Source organism: Empidonax traillii, unplaced genomic scaffold (assembly GCF_003031625.1).
Source record: "Empidonax traillii isolate 1590-97213 ecotype Southwest subspecies unplaced genomic scaffold, ASM303162v1 scaffold740:size344948, whole genome shotgun sequence".
Taxonomy (NCBI): Eukaryota; Metazoa; Chordata; class Aves; order Passeriformes; family Tyrannidae; genus Empidonax; species Empidonax traillii.
Window position 1 is genome coordinate 13,222 of NW_020955933.1, and position 22,539 is coordinate 35,760.

At 53.2% G+C, this 22,539-nt stretch overlaps 2 protein-coding genes across 7 annotated transcripts in view; one reads left to right on the forward strand and one right to left on the reverse strand.

The window, feature by feature from the left end:
• Positions 1 to 14,608, reverse strand: HDAC3 (histone deacetylase 3). The gene is made up of 15 exons (XM_027900577.1): positions 14,476 to 14,608; positions 14,094 to 14,176; positions 8,421 to 8,563; positions 7,162 to 7,243; positions 6,945 to 7,001; positions 6,799 to 6,854; positions 4,704 to 4,837; positions 4,380 to 4,460; positions 4,220 to 4,293; positions 4,004 to 4,068; positions 3,179 to 3,268; positions 3,004 to 3,062; positions 2,316 to 2,395; positions 1,818 to 1,975; positions 1 to 1,149 (listed from the first exon to the last, which is right to left on the reverse strand). Exons 1-15 carry the CDS (start codon positions 14,528 to 14,530, stop codon positions 1,080 to 1,082), a joined length of 1,287 nt encoding a protein of 428 aa, XP_027756378.1. The 5' UTR covers positions 14,531 to 14,608; the 3' UTR covers positions 1 to 1,079.
• Positions 14,150 to 22,539, forward strand: part of RELL2 (RELT like 2) — a 15,470-nt gene continuing 7,080 nt past the window's right edge. Inside the window, exons 1-6 of one of the 6 annotated variants that reach the window (XM_027900573.1) lie at positions 14,203 to 14,271; positions 18,910 to 19,187; positions 19,873 to 20,086; positions 21,648 to 21,713; positions 21,791 to 21,854; positions 22,173 to 22,355. In XM_027900573.1, the coding sequence (XP_027756374.1) occupies positions 19,879 to 20,086; positions 21,648 to 21,713; positions 21,791 to 21,854; positions 22,173 to 22,355 (521 nt within the window). In that variant the 5' untranslated portion in view covers positions 14,203 to 14,271; positions 18,910 to 19,187; positions 19,873 to 19,878. Of the gene's footprint in view, positions 14,275 to 15,529; positions 15,655 to 16,126; positions 16,777 to 18,909; positions 19,188 to 19,268; positions 19,429 to 19,872; positions 20,087 to 21,647; positions 21,714 to 21,790; positions 21,855 to 22,172; positions 22,356 to 22,539 lie in introns of those variants that run through there. The other 5 variants (XM_027900572.1, XM_027900571.1, XM_027900570.1 and 2 more) reach the window with 5 other exon arrangements.

The window sequence follows — 22,539 nt, forward strand, 5'->3', positions numbered from 1 at the left end:
TCAGGTAAGAAAAATACTGCCTCTTCTTTAATGTTTAAAGACATCAGTAAACAAACAGAACAGCACAGACAGAGGCTAAACCCTCCCAGCTCCCCAAACAGCACATTCCAAACCACCACAGGTACCAGCTGACAGCTCGGGAGAGGGAGTAGCAAAGTCTGGGATTTGACAGATGGCTGAGACAAATCTCTGCAGGGTGAGGGCAGAAAGGCATAGGACTTGGAGGAAGCAGCTTACCTCACCCATGTCTGCTGGGTGCAGTCAAGAGGGAATGATTTCCCCTCGGAGCAAGTAGCCCAGATCTTTTGCTAACGCACAGAAGGGTCATGTGTGAACGTGGAAAAGACAGCTGGGAGCTGCATTAGGGGTGTAAGATGCACCATGTACTGACCTTGGCAGCCAAACCTCTGTTCCACAGGGATTTTAGCCTCTTGGAGAATAAACACACCAGAGAAGTTGGGTCTCCAACTCAGCAGTGTTGAAGAACTCGCTTGTGAATGCAAGTCTGGGTGTGGGGGGAAGGAACAAGCCTCCATCCCTTGGTCTCTGCTCCAGGGACACTCCCCACCCTGACCCCACAACTGGCCTGGTCTCCAATAGTTTTCCTCAAGCTGTGGAGCACCAAATGGTTGGAAGGGCCATCAGGAAGCAACTCAGTGCAGGCTGCAAAGCACAGTCAAGTGGTACCTGAGTGGAGGGTTGGGGAGAACAGGATGGATCTGGTGGTGCTGGAACAGAGGCAGAGATGGCAGGCACAGCTGCTCCAGCTCCCAGCTGGCAGGAGCCTGCAGGGGAGTCACAGAGCATAGGTCAGGCTCTGACGGCTGTCCCAAGGCTGTCAGCCAGCACACAGCATGGACCCCTTTTCCCAGAGCAGTGACAGCTGGAACCATGACACGTGGTGGAAACTCAGGAACACATTTCACTGTTCTTTGCCTCTCCAGGCAGCAGAATCCTGCAGTGGGGCTGTTCCTGCTGCCACTACGTGCAGTCTAAGATGAAGGGAGGGCTCCTCCACAGCCCAGTTAAGTGCTCCAAACATCCCTGTCCAATGTGGGATGCCCAGCAGTCCAGAGCCCTCAGATCTCCACATCGCTCTCTTTGTCGTTGTCGTGGTCACCGTCGTAAAACTCGTTGGCAGCCTCGGGTCTGGGGAAAGGGAAACGCCTGTCAGGGAGGAGGGCAAGCCCTGGCACCCTGGGGCCCAAGGTCAGAGGATGCCCTGCACCCAATCACCCTGGGGAATGTCATATAAGGACACCATATGTTCCTAGAGAAGCTCTCTGAGTGAAACTTGAGACCTGGAGGTGTCTTCTGAACTATTTGCACATGACAGATTTCTAGATACTTTTTGTTGCTAGTTTTGTGTAATATTTATTGAACATTTTTGACAAATAATTTATTTTTGTAAGCCTAAAAGTGATTCTTTGAAAGTTTCTTTAAACTTGACCAAAAGACAGTACAAAAACACTGGCACTTGAGTGTTGAATGTCACCGTGTGAAATTGTATTTTCTGGGGTAGTGAGAGCTTTTAATGTTTAAGCCATATTAAAGTCTTCAGTGAAACTAAGCAGATTTGGCATTGGCAGTATAGCCATAACTTTCTGATAGTAAAACAAAAGTTGTCAACTTACAATTAAACATGCCAAGGTTTTGATACACGTCTTAAGATGATCTCTAAGGTCCCTTCCAAACCAAATCATTCTGGGATTCTACGACTTGCAGCTGTTCTAGGAAACACAGTCTCCAGTCTATCACTCACCCATCCCAGCAGGGACAGAAAGAGAAGCCCATTTATCCAGAACAAGCTCTGGTACCTGCTGTAGTTTTCCTCAGAGCCCCTCTCCTCTGGATCGGGCTCATCCGTGCGATCGTAGCTGAGCAGGTCTGAGGGCACATCATGGATCTGCACACTGGGAGCGTGGTTCAGCATCTTCAGGTTCTCAAATATGGTCTGCCTGATCTGATCCAAGTACTGCATGAAAAAAAACAGAGAGGGATCAACCCAGTAGGGTTGTCAGTCAGCACTGTTACCTGCCTGCACCACCTAAGTGGAGAAAAATTTGTGCAAAAAGCCATTTATCAGAGCAGAGGAGGTGGGAGAGTTGATACTCAAGCACACAGGAAACAGCGAGACAACGCAGCAAGGGTCTCAAATGCTTTGAGGTTTTCTGACATCCCAGAAAGGGATGGTTCTTGGTTTTTGTCCATTTTCTGCCCGTACCTGGGCTCTACCTGGTTTCACAGGACAGAGCATCAGCCACAGGGTTCTGGAAGCTCATAGCTGAGATTGTAACACAACTTTAAGCACTCACCTGCCTGGAGTTCTGGTTTTCAATCCTTGTGCTGACATCAGGGTGAAGGGTGAAGTCTGGAGCAAAGTACTCGAAGTACTCTGTGGTGGGAGGAGGCAGAGTTAGAGCACAGAAGGACAGGAGCTCTGCAGAGCACAGATCAGCCTCACCCCTGCCTGCGGGAGACAGAGTCTAAAAGGCACAGAGATGTACAGCTCTGCCTGCAAGGGACTGGACACAAAATCAGAGCAAACAACAGCAACACCTGGGGCCCTGAGTAGGAAATTATCCAAATTAAATGATAATGAGTCTGCCCAGCAAAGTCTACAGTGGGTGGTAGGAGATCTCAGAAAGGTTTAGGTGGTGGGGGGCCTCAAAGCTCATTTCATTCCATCCCTCTTCTACTAGCCCAGGTTGCTCCAAGCCTCAGCCAACCTGGCCTTGGACACTTCCAGGGATCCAGGGGCAGCCACAGCTTCTCTGGGCAACCTGTGCCAGGGCCCCACCACCCTCACAGGGAAGAATTCCTTCCCAATATCCCATCTAACCCTGCCCTCTGGCAGTGAGAAGCCATTCCACACTTCGAGGGATCACTAAGGCCATCTCCAAGATCAGAAAGTGCTGTCACTTTGGCCCTGGTCAAGGCAGAATAGTATACAACAAATTCTTTAGCTCAGCTAATGAGTTAAAAAGGGAGCTCTCAACTTACCACTGTATGGCAGCTCTTCACTAATTGCTTCATCTACAAGCAATGATGTTTCGTAAGTCCTGAAAACGTGGCAAAAGGTGATCTTAGTCCAGAGAAAGAGACATGGTAAATGCAGGGACAAATCCCACAGCAGCTGCTCTCCCAGTGCCCTTCACCAAGCAGAGAAGAGACTCACCAGCATCGTGCCACGTTCCGGACTGTGTAACCACCTCCTCCCAGGACCAGCAAGGGGATGTTGAAGCTCTTCACATACTCCACGCACTCCCTATAACCCCCAAAAAAAGAATGTCAGAGCTGTGAACTGCAGCATAGATTCCTGGGTCAGAAATGCCCCTGTGCAATCAAACACCATCACACCTGGTGTGACCCATCCAGAGCTCAGGGCTCAGAATCATCATCACAATGGTTTGGATGGGAAGGGGCCTTAAAGCCCATCTCATTCCACCTCCCTGCCATGGACAAGGGACACCTTCCACTCGCCCAGGTTGCTCCAAGCCCTGTCCAGCCTGGCCTTGGACACTTCCAGGGATCCAGGGGCAGCCACAGCTTCTCTGGGCAACCTGTGCCAGGGCCTCCCCGCCCTCACAGGGAAGAATTTCTCCCCAGTATCCCATCTAACCCTGCCCTCTGGCAGTAGGAAGCCATTCCCTGTTGTCCAGTCCCTCCATGTCCCTCTCTATCTCTCTGGGAGTCCCTCTAGGCACTGAAAGGGGCTCTCAGGTCTCCCTGGAGAGACCCTGAGAGACCCTCCTCTTCCCCAGGTGAACTCCCCATCTCTCCCAGTCTGGCTCCAGAGCAGAGGGGCTCCAGCCCTCGGAGCATCTCCATGTGCTGCCCTGAACCATTTGTACAAAGTCTCATTCTCAGACCTACTCCTGTCACACAAACATTAAGACCCCCAAAAAACTGTTGGAAGGCCAAAGCCAAAGCTCAAACCTCACAGCAGAGAGTCGCTAGAGCCCTTCAGATGGTCTCTCTCTGCCCAGCCCCCTGCACTTACCCATGGCCTCTGATACTGAGGTTAAAACAGCCCAAACGGTCACAACCCAGAGAATCAGCACCACACTGGGGAACAGAAAAACAAGAGAATTTTGGCACTGCTTTCCAGATACACACCAACCCTGCTACCCCAGGAACAGCAGGGAACACAGGAATAGCCCTCTCCAACCTACAGCCTCCAAAATGGAGGGCTGTGTGCAGCGCTTTGCCTCCTTACCTGCAGCACTATGCAGGTGGGCTGGTAGTAATCTACCACCTGGTTAATGACTGGCTGGAAGAGGTGTTTGTAACCTTTGGAGAGAAAGGTAGGTCTGTCATGGCTTTGGAACAGAGGACCAGGAAACACCTGGGCAGGGGGAAAGGGCAGGAACACCTACTCTGGTCATCGATACCATCCCGTAGGGGCACATTCAGACAGTAGTAACGGCCACTCTCTGCACCCACCTCATACATGTCACCTGCAAAACAGGGCAGTCACAACAGCTCTGACACTTCACAGGGTTGGAAAGGCCAGATCAGCTCTGGGCTGAGTTAGTTAGGACCCCTTCTTCTTAGGAATAACTACAGTTCTGTTCCTCTCTAATCGCTACCTCCCACCATTTCTCCCTGTGGCTTGAATTTTGTGATTTACACTTTTCTACTCCAGCACAGCTTCCAAAGGATTCTGAAGTGAGCCCACACTTAAAAAGAGAGACACATACCTGTGCCAGGAAAGAAATAGTTCCCGTATTTGTGAAATGACACTGTCATGACACGGTCTGTCAAGTAAAAAGCCTCCTGCACCCCGTCTCCGTGATGGATATCGATGTCGATATACAGGACACGTGGGTGATACCTATGGAACACAGGAGGAAAAACAGCACCCACCTGAGCATATCATGCTTTGGATACAAGGCATTTGTCTACAGTCAAACACACTAAATCATTTCCTTCTGATGTGCTTGGCAATCGACATTGGAAACATTTTCTTCTGATGTGCTTGGAAATAGGTATTAAAAAAAAGGTTTTCAGATGGAGCCTTGGAAAGCACATGATGAAAATAACTTGTTTTAACCACCTGGGGGTTAGAAAGTTGCAGGTGTTTGTTTTCAACATGGCCCTTGGTTAATCTTTGACAGCTGCAATGATTTTAATCCTATCAGGAAATGAAAGGTAAGGAGGTGGACACACTCCTTTCCTCCACATGCCAGAGTACTGGAGCACTCTGTCTCAGCTGGTGAGCACCAGAAATTCCAGGCCAGATTAAATTTGCCGTAGAAGCAGCCAGAGACACAGAGAGAGCGTGAAGAAGGGGAGTTCATCATCAGTAAATGCTACAGGGTAGTGGTCAAACTGCTGCTGTGGAGCACTGAGACACAGCCCTGAGCCAGCTCCAGAGCTGCCTGCTCAGCTGGAGAGAGCTTCTCCAGCTTTTCCCAAGGAAATGCTGCACCTGGTCAACCCCCTGAAAACAGGGGATCCATACCAAAACCCTCAGGGAGTATGGAGGGCCCAGGAAAAACAAGACAACACCAAGACAGAGAGGAGGAGTGTGTGGTTCATGCCTTGGAACCAGGGCTTTAAAGTGCCTGCAGGGATCTGAGCAAATTGCCTGATGGTCTTCCAAGAGAGACAAACTATTTAAATTTCCTAGATTATTCATCCCACAAACAAATGGCAGCAAGGAGAAAAGGGGGATGCATGGACACAGGCCCTCCACACTGAGAAATGGAGAAAGGGACCTGCAAGAGCAAAGGCAGCACTGGACTCCCACGGTATGAAGCAAACTCAGAATACAGTCCCCTGCTGCAGAAATGGTTCCTGGCAACAGGGAACAAAAGGATAGGGACATAGTATCATCTCCCATGAGGAGGAACTGGCCTGTATTTGAGGCCTCTGGTGTATGAGACTCGGGTGAAATTAGACAATGGGTGTGCAGATATACACAGGGAAGTCCTGAGGTTCCAAATATGCAGGGATGACAGGCAGGGAGGAAGGAGGTACAAGTAATCCAGTACATCCCATAAATCTGACTTTGAGAGCGAGTAAACTTGCCACCAGTCATGTAACTATTGTCTGGTCAACTCCAAATCCTTTACAATTCCAAAACAATTTGTCTCAGATTCAGTGACAATCAAGAGTACAAAAAAAACCCAACCAACCAACAAAACCAAAAGAAACAAACAAACAAAGAAAACCCAACCAACAAAAAACAACGCCCCCCAAAAAAACCCAAACAAAACAAAACAAAAAAACCACCAAAAAAACCAAACCAAAACAAAAAACCCCCCTGAACAGATTAATTTAAGAAATTGAAGGTATTTCTGCAAGTCTTCCTCCCATTCTGAATTTAATTTTCATTTTCTAAAAACCAAAATAACTTGACTCTTTTCTACTGAGAGCAAGTGTCCTTTGATCATCCATGTGTAGCTCAAGTCCTATTCTCGACCCACTCAAGCAAGTCAAGAAAGATTTGAGTCATTTCTCTGCCTCCAGCGAGCCATAACATGCAAGGTTCACTGTGACAAAAAGGCTGAGGCTCAGGAGACCCTAAAATGAGTGGTTTATGGCTGGATGAGAATTGGGATGGAAGAACTCCTCTGTGTCCCTTAAGCTTCACGCAACAACACTGAGGTACAATTCTCAAACACTTTCTTGTGTCTAATGAAGCCAAGTGGGGGGGGGAATAAATCAAGTCCTGGGGCTTCCTGGATTGCAGAAAGGGAAATGAGGTGGGGAAGCAGAGAGAGAAGAGTGAAGCAGTAGAGGGAAAGCACAAACCAGGCAGGACAGGTGAGTCCTTGCCCCTGTCCTTACTTGAGCAGCTCCAGGATGCCGATAACGATGTCATTAACATAACAAAAACCAGAAGCCTGCCAGAGAGAGAGAAACCCAAACAGCATTAGAATGTGATCAGAGTCTGAGCCCCAAAGACAGAGAAATCCACACATTTGCCTCATTACCTCGAACTTTTTGGCATGATGGAGGCCCCCTGCCCAGTTTATGGCAATGTCACAGATCTGAGAAAGGAAAGAGAAGTGAGTTGAAGGTGATAACAACAACCCTGTACCCTCTTCCTCTCTGTGCCACTTCCACCTGTGGCCCCCAACACCCTTCTGGCCTTTCCTCCTTTCCAGAGCTCCATCTCTGTTCCAAAAGCTCAGCACCTCAGCCCCTTACCTTGTTGTTCAGTTGTGTTGCTCCCTGCAGGGAGGCCCCAGTATAACGAGAGCAAAACTCAAAGAGGCCTGGAAACACTGGGCTGGAAAAGAAATCATGATTCAAACACACAACATCTCATCCCTGCCCACTTCTCCAGAGCAAAGCCAGCAGTAAAACTGTCCAGGGATATTACCTGAGCAAGAGCAACACTCAGTTCTCTTGTGAAAGAGTTAATTTGGGATCAGGATCACTCTGACCCTGCAGGTGAGAGAGCTGGCTACAAACACAATGGGAAACTCAGGGAACGTGATAATGATTTCCAAAGCTTCCAAGCCAGTCCTGAAAAGGTTCCCCTGCTCCCAGAGTGTGCCAGAGTCTGTCCTGCAGCCCCTGTTGGGATGTGCCCAGAGCTGGGACATGATGAGAGACCCTGCCTCAGGAGAGGGGAGGATTGCTGTGGTCCTGCACTGGCTCCCCTCTGGCTGTGTCTGGAACATCATGGAATCACACACTGATTTGGGTTGTAAGGACCTTACAGCCCATCTCATTCCACCCCTGCCATGGGCAGGGACACCTTCCACCAGCCCAGGTTGCTCCAAGCCCTGTCCAGCCTGGCCTTGGACACTTCCAGGGATCCAGGGGCAGCCACAGCTTCTCTGGGCAACCTGTGCCAGGGCCTCCCCACCCTCACAGCCAACAATTCCTTCCCAATATCCCAGCTAGCCCTGCCCTCTGGCAGTTTGAAGCCATTCCCCCTTGTCCTGGCACTCCAGGCCCCTGTCAATAGTCTCTCTCCATCTTTCCTGCCGGCTCCTTCAGGCACTGGAAGGCCACAAAGGTAATCCAAAAGCTGCTCCTCTCCAGGCTAAATAATCCCAGCTGTCCCAGCCTTTCCTCCCAGCAGAGCTGCTCCAGCCCTCTGATCCTCTTGGTGCCTCCCCGGGACTCGCTCCAACAGCTCCATGTCCTTCCTGTGCTGGGACCACATAGCTGGAGGCAGCACTCAAATTATTAACAAAGATAATTGAACTGAAGGCTCTTCCAGAACAAGTAGAGCCAGAATCTGTAACCCAACAAGCCAAAGTCTAGTTTTAAAAAGCAGGATTGAGCCATCTAAAGGAAAGGAATCAAGGATGTTCCATACTCTGATAAACACAGGAAGGACACGCTCTCCATTCTGGTTAAAAACAAGCAAGAAGAGGGACGTTCTACAAGCTTTTGGGACATGAGCAGAGCAGGGACCCCTTTTGTAGCTGCAGGAGGCTCAGGGCACTCACCAGTCATCGCCCACGTTGAAGGCATTGAGGCTCTTGGTGAAGCCCTGCATGTTGTTGGGACTCACTCTCTGCAGGAAGTCAATGTAATCCTCGGAGTGGAAGCGGCACATGTCGTGCTGGGACGCCTGGTATGGCTTGAAAACCTTCCAGAGACAAAGAAAGACAACACTTACTTCCCAGCCAAACTCGTGCTTGTTTGGGCTGGAAGAAACCTCAAGCTGAGTGACCTGCACGAGGTACATTAAAAACATTCCAACATTGGCTTCCTAATATTTGTGATCTTTTAAATTCATCAGTTGTTCCATGAAAACTTTTCCTGCCCTCTTGCAGCCAACAAACCCATCTCCAGCCTATCCAGACTGCAGCTGTTGCCACAAACTCTCCAATGCACCCCTTCCTCCTTGAGTAGGAGCAAGACAAACCAGCCAAGTCCAAACCACAGCTTTTCCTTCACTCAGGGGAATTATTCCCTCCTCAGTCACCAGCTTTCCACAATTTTAAGACCTTGATCTAAGGGTGGTTTCAGTCCTTCTGACAGATCTGCCTGGAATGGGCTGATGATAGGTTCCAAATTGTTTGGTGAAAGCTCCCAAACAGGTGGAAGAATTGTGTAAGTCCTGTTTCCTCTGGAAAGGAAAATGGTGAAAAATGGTCATGGGCTCAAATTTAGGATCTTGTGACAACTCAGTCTTGCCAGTTTGGCACTTAGGGCACATACCTCAATAGAGGGGAGATTAAAAATTAACACCATGGACCTGGGAGAGCAAATTAAATCAATAAGAGATCTTTTTGGTGTCTCCCAAATTCTCTTATTTAAAGCAACCACTTTACAGGAAAAATGGGACATGGAAATAACAGCAAGATGCACAAGCTGGTCTCAAAAGGGAAATTTATCAGGAAAGCTGCAGCAGTGTCCTTGTTTCCTGTTCATTTTCAGAGCCACAATACACCCAGACAAGCCCATCTCCTCCCCTCCTGGTGTTTTCCATACGGATGTGGAGTTTGGTGTTTCCATTCCCCAGGAGGGCTCCAGGAATCCAGAAGGTTCATGAAATCAAACAAGACCAAACCCAAAGCTAAAGAGTCACCACAGAGGAGAAATAGCTCTCATTGGATATCCAGAGACTCTCTTAGACAACAAAGAGTAGGGATAGGTGATTTAAACAGAAAGGCAGGGAAAAATAGACCAAAATTTACCCAAAAATTGACCAAACCCTGCCTCCTTCCACCCTTCACCCAGTCCCAGCAATCCCATCCACTCTCCCAAGCTGGGAAAGGTGGGAAGACACAAACCCAGCCTGACAGGATAGCAGCCTTTTATTTGGAAGAGGCAGAGAGAGCAGATGGTGCATGCCCAACACAAAGTTAACAGTGATTTTTATAGTCCCAGCTGACCACAATTCCTGCTTTTATCTGTTCCTAACTTTGTCAGTCACTGACTGTTCAGGGTGAAGTTGCCTCTGAGGTTTTCAGGTGCAAAATATAAACCCCAGACAAAGAGTTTCAAGCCTAAAAATGTGGCAAAATGTAGAGCTCTGCCCACTGCCTCCCTCAGACATGGAGTTGACCTTTAAAAGTATTATGTCTGAACACAGGGGGGTTTTTTTGCTGTTCCTGCAAGGAAAGGGAAGTTATTTGTGGAAGTTCACACTCTGACAGGAAACAAGGGAAAATCTGCAAAGGTTCCCCAAGTGCTGCAACTCCACCCAGGGCAGTGGTCACCACACTGGATGTGATTTTTACAGGGGAATTGTATTATTTAGGAAAGCTCTTCTCAAGTTTAAACATCCCCAATTCGTTTCATACATTGCATCCCTACAACAGGGGATTGGACAGGAGGTGGAACCAGGTGGGGGTAGTGACAGAGTGAGAGGAAATGGCCTCAAGTTGCACCAGGGGAGGTTTATGTTGGATACTGGGAAAATTTCTTCACTGAAAGAGTGTTCAGGCCCTGGCACAGCTGCCCAGAGTCATCCTGGAGGGATTTAAAAGCTATGTGGATGTGGCACTTGGGGACATGGGTTAGTGGTGGCCTTGGCAGTCCTGGGACAGTGGCTGGACTCGATCTTAGAGGTCTTTTCCAACTTTACTGATCCTATGATCAAGGACCTGGTCCATTTTAGCACCTTCCTTTAAAACTTGACACTGGGCTTTAGCTTTGGGACAGCCAATTTTCAATCTGCTTTCACTGAACCAACAACTCTCAGCACAGAGCAGATCCAGCACTGGAAGAGCTTAAACTCGAGCCCATTCCAAACTCCAGGCATTTGCACAGAGCTGGAGACAACAACCAAGTTCTGCAGCTGCAGGTTCAGAGCAGCTCAGATCTAGCTTTTCCCTCTGCCCCTCTTGTATTGGTTTGGCTGATCAGATTTTGGCCTAAAAAATAAAAAGCAGGAAAATTATATTGCACACACACCTACAGGATCTGTGCCCCTTGTCCTGCCCACACACTGTCCACATGGAGTCATGGAATCATAGAATGCTTTGGGTTGGAGAAGTTTAGGATCATCTCATTCCACCCCCTGCCATGGGCAGGGAAATCATCCACTGGACAAGGTAGCTCCAAGCCCTGTCCAACCTGGCCTGGGACACTCCCAGGGGTGGGGCACAAAGGGGAAGGAGGGGGAATGTCCTACATCCACTACAAATCAGAGCAATGATGGTTGGAGCCCTTCCTCTTCCTCCCCTCCCTGTGTGCCAGCCCTGCACACTGATGGCTCTGACAGCAGCTCCTCAGCTCCTTGACAGGGCAAATCCCATGGAAACACACTGTACATGTGTATCCCATATGGGGACAGCCATACAAAGCAAATCCAGAGGTGCCTGGAGCTGTAAGCCTCCTACATTTACAACACCATTGCAGGCACGGGCCCTTCCCCACGGCACAGCAAAGGTATCACAGGCTGTGGATCAGACAAGCTGACCTGGGACTGTGCTAGGCAGGAATTAAACCAGTTCAAAGCTGTGATTTCAGTCCACTGAAAACAGGAATCAGGAACAGAAGACAAAACAAGTCGCCCAAACTCATCAGCAGCTGCTGCTGGCATGTTCTGCACATCAGAATGGGAAAAACCCATCTCAGAATGGGCAGAATGGTAGAAGACTTTTACTATTCTCTGCCCAGAGAAGCTGTGGCTGCCCCATCCCTGCAAGTGTCCAAGGCCAGGTTGGACGGGGCTTGGAGCACCCTGGGCTAGTGGAAGGTGTCCCTGCCCATGGCAGGGGGTAGGACTGGATGGGCTTTAAGGTCCCTTTCAACCCAAATCATTCCATGAGTCTATGGTGATCCCATTCCTGCCTTGATTGTGTATCCTGAGGCATTAATCACCCGCCTCACTTTCCTGAGAACTTTTCCCAAAACCAGTTCATTTCCCAAAAGATGGAGGGTTAAGTTTTCCTTTCGATTGTCACTCCATGCTGATCGTGTTTTAGCAGGATTAATGGGTCAGGTTTATGGAAGGGAAAATCTTTCCAAGAGCCAGGAGTGCCCTGGGCTGAGAGAGCTGGGTGGACTTTGAAGGGTAGGTGGGACAAACTGCCCAGGAATGAGATGGAGGAGGGAATCCCTGTGGGGCAACAAGGTGAATTAGGAAGCTTCTGGAGGATTTGTTTGCAGCTTTCCTATTCCATGATCACAGTGTTATGGAATGGGTTGGGTTGGAAAGGAACTTAAGGATCATCCCATTCCAACACTTTATGGTATCCCAGGTTGCTCCAAGCCCTGTCCAGCCTGGCCTTGGACACTTCCAGGGATGGGGCAGCCACAGCTTCTCTGGGCAGCCTGTGCCAGGGCCTCCCCACCCTCACAGGGAAGAATTCCTTCCCAGTATCCCATCTAACCCTGCCCCCTGGCAGTGGGAAGCCACTCCACCCTGTTCAGTCCCTCTCCAGCTCTCCTGGAGCCCCTTTAGGCACTGGAAAGGGCTCTAAGGTCTCCTTGGAGCCTTTCCTTCTCCAGGTGACAATCCCAATCCCAGAGGTCCTTCCCAGCAGGTGCTGCAGACACAGAAATGCCACACTCAGAGCCAGGGCACTGTCCCAGCCCCAGGGATGGCACTGTCACCCAGCTGTGACCAGGGCACTGAAAACCAACAGTGGGACCCTTCAACCCAGCCCTGGATGCTCCAAGGGGTACTCTGGACAACAGGAATGCCTGAGGCTGCTCCAAGCCTGGTGTTGCTGGGAAAGTAGTGGGGCTGGAGAGAGGGCGGCGACACGGCAGAGCTGTGAACAGCCCCTGACAGGGGCAGTGCTCATGTGGGGCCCACGAGTGCCGTGAGCAGGTCAGTGCTCAGCTCTGGCACCTCTCACATGTGTGAAGCCCCAAACAACCACCTCAAACTCCAGCCCCAAAACCTCCTGCTCCAAACCGTCAAGCCCCCTGTCCCAAATGCCTTATCCCAAGCACTCAAACCTCCTGTCCCAACACTCCTGCCCCAAGTGTCCCGTCCCAAACCTTGAAGCCCCCTGTCCCAAACACCCTGTCCCAATCCCCCATGCAGACACCCCTGTCCCAAAACCCCTTAACTCCCTGCCCAAAAACCTTGTTCCAACCACCCCTGTCTCAAATTTCCTGCCCCAAACTCTCAAGCCAAACCCTTGTCCCAAAACCTCCTGTCTCAAGCCCCAAACCACCTGTGTCAGCACTCATGGCCCAAATGCCCCACCCTATATCCTCCTGTCCCAAAACCCCCTGCCCCAACTCCCCATGTGCCAAACCCCTTAACTCCCTGCCCCAAAACCCTGCTCCAAACCTCCCTGTCTCAAACACCTTATCCCAACACTCCTACCCTAAACCCCCATCCCAACACCCCGTGCAAACAGTCCTGCCCCAAAACCCGTTGCAAGCACCCAAACTTCCTGCTCGAACACCCTTGCCCCAAACCCTCAAGCCCCCTGTCCTAAACCGATGTCTCAAACGCCTTGCCCCAAACCCCCAGAACTCCCTGCCCCAAACCCCTTGTCCCCAACACCCATCTCAAACCCTTCCAGCCCCAAGCCCCTGCCCCAAAATCCTTCCAGCCCCGAGCCCCCGTCTCAAACCTCTAGACCCAGTACCCTGTGCAAACACCCCTGTCACCAAACCCCTCAACTCCCTGCCCCAAAACCCTGTCCCAAACCTCTCTAAACAAGAACTCTTTGGCCTAAACATCATCTCAAGCACCCAAGCCCCCTGCCCTAAACACCTATCCCAAACACTTTATTCCAACATCCTGTGCACACACCCCTGTCCCCAAACCCTTCAACTCCCTATCCCAAAACCCTGCCTTAAACCTCCGTGTTCCAAACACCTTGACCCCAAACCCCTGCCCCAAATCCTCTGGCCCCAACACTCCATCCCAAACCCCCATCCCAACACCCCGTGTAAGCACCCCTGTCCCAAACCTCATCCCAAGCACCCAAACCCCTTGCCCTAAACACCTATCCCAATCCCCCCCATCACAAACACCTTATCCCAACACCCTGTGCAGACACTCCTGTCCCAAAACCCTTTGCCCCAAACCCTCATCCCACCATCCACTCCCCAACCCCCTGCCCCAAATCCTCTGGACCCAAGTCCTCTGCCCAAACAACCCGTGCAGACACCCCTGATCCAAACCCCCAAACTCGCTGCCCCCAAACCCCTTAACCCCCTGCCCCAATCCCCTGTCCACAACCCCTCCTGCTCACGATCATCTTCTTGTAGAGCCCGTAGTGCAGCACCAGGCTGTGGGTGAGCGCCAGGCGATGCGGCTTCATGGGGTGCCCCGCGCCTGCAACGGAACCGCACGGGATCAGCGGGGGGCGAGACCAAACGGCCACACCCGCCGCGCCGGGCCGGGACCCGCGGGCACCGCGGCAGGAACAGGTCGGGAACGGGGAGAAGGGGAACGGGGAGAAGAGGAATGGGGAGAAGGGGAATGGGGACAGGGGGGATGTGGGGGGCGCAAGGAGGGGGGGCCGAGAGGGGATCCCGGCCGGGCTGGGGCACACCCTCGCCCCCCGAGCCGGTCCCGGCCGTCCCTCCGCGCGGCCCTGGCGCTGCCCCGGCCCCGGCAGGCCCCGCCCGCACCGTAGTGGAAATTCCCAACGTCTGGATCATAGAAATAGGCCACGGTCTTCGCCATGGCGGACGGGCCGCACTCCTGCTTACGTCATCACCGCGCGACACCCGCTCTAAGGGGGGCTGAGGGAGAGGGGGCGTGGTTAAGGGAACAGGGGGCGGTGCTAAAGGGATAGGGGCGGGGTTATGGGGAGGGGCGGGGTAAGGGGCAGCGCTGTCCCAGTGTCCGCCCCCGACACGTCCCAGTTCCCTCCCGGCTCATCCCAGTTCTCTCCCAGTTCGCATACCGGCCTCACAGCTGCCCTTTGTTCTGTCCCTCCAGGCCCTTGTCCAAAATCCCTCTAAGGCTCTCTTGGAGCCCCTTTAGGCACTGGAAGGGGCTCTAAAGTATCCCCGGAGCCTTCCCTTCTCCGGGCTGAACACTCCCAATTCCCCAGCTGCTCACTTGGTACCTACACCTGCCTCCCAGTCACCCCAAATGTCCACAGTGTCACCTTGCTGCCCACTACCCACCCATCCACAGCTGCCTCCAGGCAGCCCCAGCTGCTCCCAGTTACTCCTTGCTGCCCCTCACCTACCCCAGGTCACCCCCCAGCTGCTTCACCAGTTACCAGTTCACCCACCAGTTACTTTCACTTGTCTCCCAGTCAATCCTAGCGGCCCCTCAGTAACCCCCAGCTTCTCCCAGTTACTCCCACTTGCCTCCCAGTGCCACCCCAGCAGGGTGCAGGTCCTCCCTACCCCTGGGTTTGGCAGGGAGAAGGGACAGGGAGGCACCGAGGGCAGGGGGAGGACAAAAGCCAGGTGGGAAATTGCCGGGTGGGAAGAGACTCCATTTGGAATGGGGGAAACCTGAGCCTCAGCCGGATGCAGGCAGTGACCGGGAATGAACAGGTGCTGACTGGGAAGGGTGGTAAAGGTCTGTCTCCTGTGGGCTGTAAAGAAGTAAGGATAAATGGAGCACCCAAAGGCTTGGGAAGGGAATGAGCTGAAATCTGGGCTCAGTCCTGCCAGTCTCCCATGGGCAAGAGGTTGGGATGAAGGATGCTGTGCTGGGGATGGACTGCCTGACTCACTGGAGTCTCAGAGAGGAGCAGGGCCCCCAAGGGGCACCCCAAGAGCTGGCTGGGGACAGAGATGATGGCAGATGGGCACTGGGATGTTCCCTGGCTTCTCAGAGGACACCGGGTAATGAATGTGCAGGAGGGAAACACCTGGATGTGCAGCAAGGGGAGCTTCCGGCATGTGTGGTGGGGCAGCAAGGTGACAGTGGGATGATATGAAATTTTGGGTGCTGTGCTGGCTGCAACTGGATGAGAGAATGTGCCATGGTGTGATTAAATCGTGGGATTATTAAATGATGCTTCTGGCTGGCTCTGCCACCTCCTGCGGGAATGCTACTCCCTCTCTGTGGGTTTCTGTTCCGGATACCAGTTCCTGAACATGCAGCAAGGTTTGGCTGGAAGGGACCTTAAAGGTCATCTTGTTCCAACCTTCAGAGGAGACCCAGGACCCTGCTGGGGGCACTCAGAGCAGCCACCTGGCACGGTGGGCACCAGACTCAGCACCCACTACCAGAAAAAAAACAACTAAAGGACTTAAATTTAAATGACTTAAGTTTAAGGGATATAATTTTAAGAAATTTGACCGTGCTGCATGACACGGACGTGCTGGGAACTCATGGAACATGGTGACGTCTCAGTGTGATGGTTATCCTGTCACTGCTCCACAAGCTGCTGCCACCAGATAATGCCCGGCTGGGGACACAGAGCCCCCGGAGAGCACGTCCCAACACTCATCTAGGGGAACAGGGTGAGAAAGGGAGAAACACATCCCTGCTTCCAGCTGGGATCCCTCTGCTGGCTGACCTCCCTTCTGGAAGGCAATTGCTGCTCCGGGCATCTTCACAGGTCTTGGAGCAGAGCAAGGAAAGCATCAGAGCTGGATATTTTTAGATGCTCTTTGTGCTCAGAGAGCAAAGCCATGCTATAGTTTAATGGCCATTAGCTGCTGGGCATGTTGGGAAAGCTGAAATAAGGGCTCAGGATTCAGAGAGATGTTTGACACTGTGGGATGGAGCAGCTTTGCAGACACGACAGCGATTTTTGGGCTGAGCACCACAGCGGAGACTCCTGGACGAACCTGCCTGTGGGATTCCAGGATCTGGGCAATCCAGCCTGTTTAATTACCACGTGGACAGTCAGCGGGGCTGGGGTAGCCCATCCCCTGAGCGAGTGCATTCCCATTGTTTGTGGGGTGACATTGGCTCTGATGGCTGCGGAGGAGGTGTGGGAAGAGAGCGGACAAGAGGTAACGTGGCACCACAGGGGGGTCAGACCTGGGTGAGGGATGAGGTGACAGGCAGGGACAGAGCTATCCCTCCACCATCTCCTTGGTCACTCTGTTCCTCCCTCCACATCCATCTTTTGAGGTGGAAACTTAAAATTTAAGGGCTTCCAGGCAATGCCATGAGAGGGACCAAAGCCTCCAAGGGTCCCCAGGATTCAGTCCTGAGTGCGTGACCTGGGGAGGAAGGGCAGGGGATGATGGTGCTGGACGCAGTGGGCAGGCAGGAAGCAGGCAGCTGCCTATCCCAGACATCTGGATGGATTGCCCTGTGTGTCAGCTATCGCTACCTTGGTGGGGTCACACAGGATGGGCACAGGAGCTGGGATGGGGTCAAGAGAGGACAGAGGGTGCAGAGTCCAGACTCTGGACTCTGAGCATCCAACCCCTGGCCATGTCCACACCAACCCAACTTGGTTTGGGGCTTCATCCCATGTGGGGACCATCCCCACTGGCCAGGAGGGACATGGCTTCCAAGCCAGCTGCTTGGAAGGGAGAGCTCAGCTGTGTGGATTCATGCCTACCATGCTGTCTGCTCTTGGGGCAGAGAGGAGCCCTGGTGTCCTTTTGGGTCACCTGTGAGGGGCTGCGTGGGACAAGGCTCGTGGTCTGACCACTGAAGTGCTAATGGGATTCCCAGTGGGATGAGAACTGGGAAGCTCTGGAAGGATGCTGAGACTGAGATGGTGGAAGCAGAATGGAGACTGGGAGCACAAGATCCCTGATGGGAGATTAGGAAGAGAAACACTAAGTGAGATAACCCAGCTGCAGAGCCAGGAGAGACCCGTCCTCATCCCGGTTCATCCCATGGAGGCCAGGATTTGTCTCCAGGCAGCCTGTTGTGCCATCCTGTGCCCCCCAGCTTGTGGAAATGCTTCAACGCCAGAGACCGTGGGAAAATGGGAATCTTCCCTAGAAGTGGGGAGTGCTGAGCAGCCCAGGTTCATTTTGTCCAGCATGACTGGAGTCTGGAAAGGGGATGGGTGTTGGGAGGGGGGTGGGGTGCAGCAATGCATCGGGTGGGCGGGAATGACCGGGAGGAGAAAGAGGGATTTTTTGTGCAGGACAGTGTGCGTGGGCACGAGGAAAAAAGCTCCCCGTGACTGCATCCAGTTCCCTGTCTCCAAAGAAAAAAGGGCAAGGAGGAAACTGCCTTTGAGGTTTGCTTTTTGAGGTCTTCACCAGTGGAGACTCGCATGATGTGGCAGCTTGTTGGTCCAGCATTTAGATCTCTCTCCTCTCCTGTGGCCCAGGATTCCATGGCAGGAGGAATACGTGTTGCTGGCTGTGGTGTTTTCCTGCCCTAGATGGTTCCTCTTAGGGCCTGTGTCCCTGCCAGGACAGCAGACAGATGGGTGGCACCTACGACGTGATGACCTTATGAAGTCCCAATGACAGAGGAGGCCCCGAGAGGTGTCTTGGTCACCTGTGCAGAGGGACAGGAGCCCTCAGCATGGCACAGCTGACAGCCTGAAGGGGTTGTGGGTTGTCTCAGGACAATGCAGAGTTTAATGGGATAATTTCCATGAAGGAATGTGTGTTTGGATTCGCGCTCAGCTCAGCAGAGACGGGGTGGGAGGGATTTCAAGGGTTGCAAGTGCTCCTCAAGGTCTGGGAGGAGAACAGGCAGATGGGTAAAGGGCAGAGAGGAACAAACCTAATGTACAAAAGGAGAAGAGGGCTGGGTGAGGCCTCCCAGACTGAGGATAATGCAGTGGAGATGAAGGTTGTGGGACTGCCACAGCTGGAGTTTTCAAATGGCTTAACCACTCCTGTTTTTTATGGAAGGAGGGAGAGACAGGGATCTCCCTGAGCTCTTTTCCCACCATTTCCTCAGTGCTGTGGTCCCAGTATGGGTGTCTGCACCCTTCTCCTCCTGCTCATGCTGATGTGGGGTCAGTCCTGGTCTTACTGAGTCCCACATCCACCCTTCTTCCTCCTATCGCCAGGGCTCAGCACTCTAAAAATCACGGAAAGGAAGGTGCCAGGGGAATTCGGGGCTGGCACGCGTGCGGGTGAGGTTTATTCACCCCGGGGCGGGCAACAGCTTGGCAGCGTCGGCTTCCCTGAGCAGCGCTTCTGCTCGTCCTACTGCAGCCGCTGGCATTCCCCTGAGCTCCGCTCCGCACCCTCATCCGCCGAAACCGTTTTGAAGAGATTTTTTTCCTGGGATCGGGACAGGCGGGTGATCTTGTGGCAGAGAGCGGCAGAGAGTGGCAGGCAGAAGCAGCTGGCTCCTTCCCGGGGAAGGCAGGCAGGGAACCGGGGGCTGGAGGATGCTCGCCGCGGTGCCCATCCGCGGGGATGCGGGGTTGCTAGGAGGCAGGTGAAGGTGAAGGTGAAGAGGAGAGCGCTGCGGAGGACCACAGGCCCAGGTACCGCAGCAGCGGGGCTGGGGGACAGTGCGGGGGGGGGACCCTCTGTGTACCGGGAAGCGGAGCCAGCGAGCGGGAACGCTGAGCCCTCGGGAAGGGAGCCGCGAGCGCCCGGGGCGGAGGGAGCCAGCTCGGTCCTACGAGAGGACGATGCGGGAGCTGCCGGCGGCTCGGCCCTCCGCCAGCCCGGCTGCCGCGGCTCCATCCCCACCGCTGCTAGTGCCGGCGAAGGCCCTTGGCCGTGAGTAGCGAGGGCTACGGGAGGAGCGGGGAGGCGCGGGAGGATGCTCAGCCATCCTCAGGCAAGGGCTAGCGGGGGGATGCCGCCCGCCGCGGAGCCCCAGGCGGGCCGGGGCACCGGTGCCCTTGGGAAGTCGCCTGCAAGGGCCGAGGGAGCGCCGCAGCCCGGGGCCGGCGGGCCTGCGGGGATGCTGCCGCCGCCGCTGCCCTTGGCATGCCTCTTATAGGGTGCGTGCGGGACAGCAGTGTCCTTGGGACACCGTGCCGAGACACCTCCGTCTTGTCCTCGCCTCCCTGGACCTTGCGTGGCAAGAGATGAGCCCCGGGCAGCCGATCCTGAAGTGGGAGCTGGCTCTTGACCGGCAGGAGGGAGAGGAGGATGGGCGCAGGGAGCCTGCTGGGGGTGAACACCGGAGGCTCTGAGCTGCCTATCCCCTTCTCCTAGATCCGCATGTCAGACCAGAACAGCACCGATGATGGGGAGTCGGACCCCCAGCACAGCCTGTCTATGGTCTTCCTCCTTGTCCTGGTCTTCTTCATCATGGGGCTGGTGGGTTTCCTGATCTGCCATGTCCTGAAGAAGAAGGGTTACCGGTGCCGGACTTTCCGGGATGATCTTGACCCAGATAACAAAGACGTGCTGGCAGAACTCCAGGACAGTGAGTGCTGGGGGCTCAGGGGGGCTCGGGGGCTGCCTTTTGTTCAACATGGACTAGTGCTCCTTAACCACAGTTCTGGAATGTGGGAGGGGGCTGGGAGAGTTACCTATAACGTGTGGCTGAGTTGGGAAAAAGGGATGGAGAGAGTGTTCCCTGGGGATTGGGAATGTGTAGCCCAGGAATTCCTCTGATCTGCTGACTCCACAAGCTGGTGGTGACAGGGAGGTGGGAGCCAGTGTCTGGCTTTTCCAAGAGGAGCATTACCACCAAAAGGTAATTCTGATGGACCTGCTGAATTCCCAGTACCTGAATTATAATCCATGTTCCCCAGGCAGAGGCACAAGGTGTCGCCTCTGCCCCTTTGGCATTAGGAGATCTAGCATAGGGCCAGCATGGTGTTGATTTTGTATTCTTCCAGTCCATGCTGTGCAGGCCTGAGGAATAGGGGTATTTCCTTGATCTCTATGCTAGAAGGGGACCTGCAGGGATTTTTTCCCATCACTTCAGGCCACTGTAAGTTGCTCTTGGGTGGTTGAATTGGGAAGTCACTGCAGCATCGAGTGTGGGTGCAAAGTAGAGCCCAGCCCAAGCTGGTTTCATGAGTCTCTGCTGAAATAAGGAAGACACATTCCTTCAGCTGCTTCCTTAGCTGGAAACAGCCACATGGTGCTGCATAACTCCTCCAGCTTCCATGTGCTTGGGAGGATCAGCACCTCCTGCTGCCGTTTCTCGTGCACAGGAGAGGAATGTGGCTCCTCCAACTCGCTCATGGATGCAGCAAGAGCTTCCAGGTGTCCAAGGATATGCTTCTCTGGCTTTAATGGCTTGGCTGAACATGACATGGAGACAGTGAACCTTTCAGGATTGGCTTTGCCCTCTGGAGATACCACAGTCCAGGGAAACCATGGCAGCCCTTGACCATGCTCTTTGAGGCAGCTGCCTGCCAAACCACAGCTCCAAAGAGCTTACAGGAACAGCTAACACAGCAGACCATGCTGAAAGTCCATCCTCCCAGGCCTCCGGCCTCCAGCAGTGTTTGAAAGCAGGTTGTAATGAATGTTGGTGTCAGAATTCCACAAGCAGAGCAAGCACCAGCCAAGTTTCCCCTCATTTAAGCTTCTAACAGTGTGCAGCTCTGGGGCTTTCTCCACCAGAGGTGTTTTTTCTGTGTTTAACAGGCCCCAGTGCATTTATTTTCTGTGAATGTGTCCTGTTTACCCTTGGAGACTCAAACACTCTCAGCATCCTGCATCCAGAGGCTCCAGGGCTGGACTGTCCCTACAAGGAGCATCCTCTTTCAACATTTTGGGACCTGCTTCCCACTCGTTTCTCCAGATGCTCCCCAGTTCTGACGGAGCAACACAAGCCCCTCTCCCTGCACACGCAGCTGCTGACTCAGCCTTTTCCTTTCCAGTGTGAGGGATCTGGTGTTCCCCAGTGTCTTCCCAATGAGGAATATGAGACTCCTCCAACCTCTCTGTGGTCGTGGCTGCTCCTGGGGAGGGAACTGCGAGTGGAGTCTCCAAATCCCAGACCTCAGTGCCCCATTGTCTCTTTTCAGATGATGAGGAGGAGCTGAACGAGGACACCGTGGAGAAGATCGTGAGATGCATCATACAAAATGAAGGTGAGCACATCCCTGGGCCAGCCTGGAGACATGCTGACCACTTTGGCTGACACATTCCTGTTTTCCTCTCTCTCCAGCAAATGCAGAGGCTCTCAAGGAGATGCTGGGGGAAAATGAAGGAGACATCCCAGTTCCAGTGAGGTGAGGGAAGCCAGTGGCAGCTTGTGGCTGATGCAGAGTGGGGAAGAAGCAGTGTTTGGGTATCCCTTTGGTTTGGAGATTGCAGTTAGCCCATTCCAGCTGTTACAAAGCATCTTCCCCATAATAAGTCCTGCTCTCCTGAGGGTTTTCAGGAGTGCTTTACCCCACTGACAAGGGGAATAGCTCTTTCTCATTCCTATCTTCAATGGAGGTCCCTTCCAGAGCTGCTGCTCCCAGGCTGTGCTACAGTGGGGCTGCACCAAGGTTGGGATGACTCCTATGGATAACATGACCTGTCATGTCCTTTCCCTGTTGCAGCCTTTGTCCCCACAGCCAGGATGGGGGCCCACCACATCACCACACGGTGCACCTGGGCTCCACACAGGCCCCCTGCATCCACTGCAGCCGCAGGAAGAGGCCCCCACTGCAGCGACAGGGACGGTCCAAGGAGGGCAAAGGCCGGATGCATCCCGGAGAGACCACCGTCTTCTCAGTGGGCAGGTACTTAAACGAGATTTACCAGCCATGGCCCTGATGGAACAAGCACCACGGGCTCTCCTCAGCCCCCTGGTTCCTTTCCCCTTCCTCCCCTGCCCCAGGCTGGACTCCCTCTCGCTCTTCCCTGCTGAGATGCCTCAGCAGCAGCTCTGCAGCTGGAAGTCCCGAGGACCCAGGTGGCCCTTGC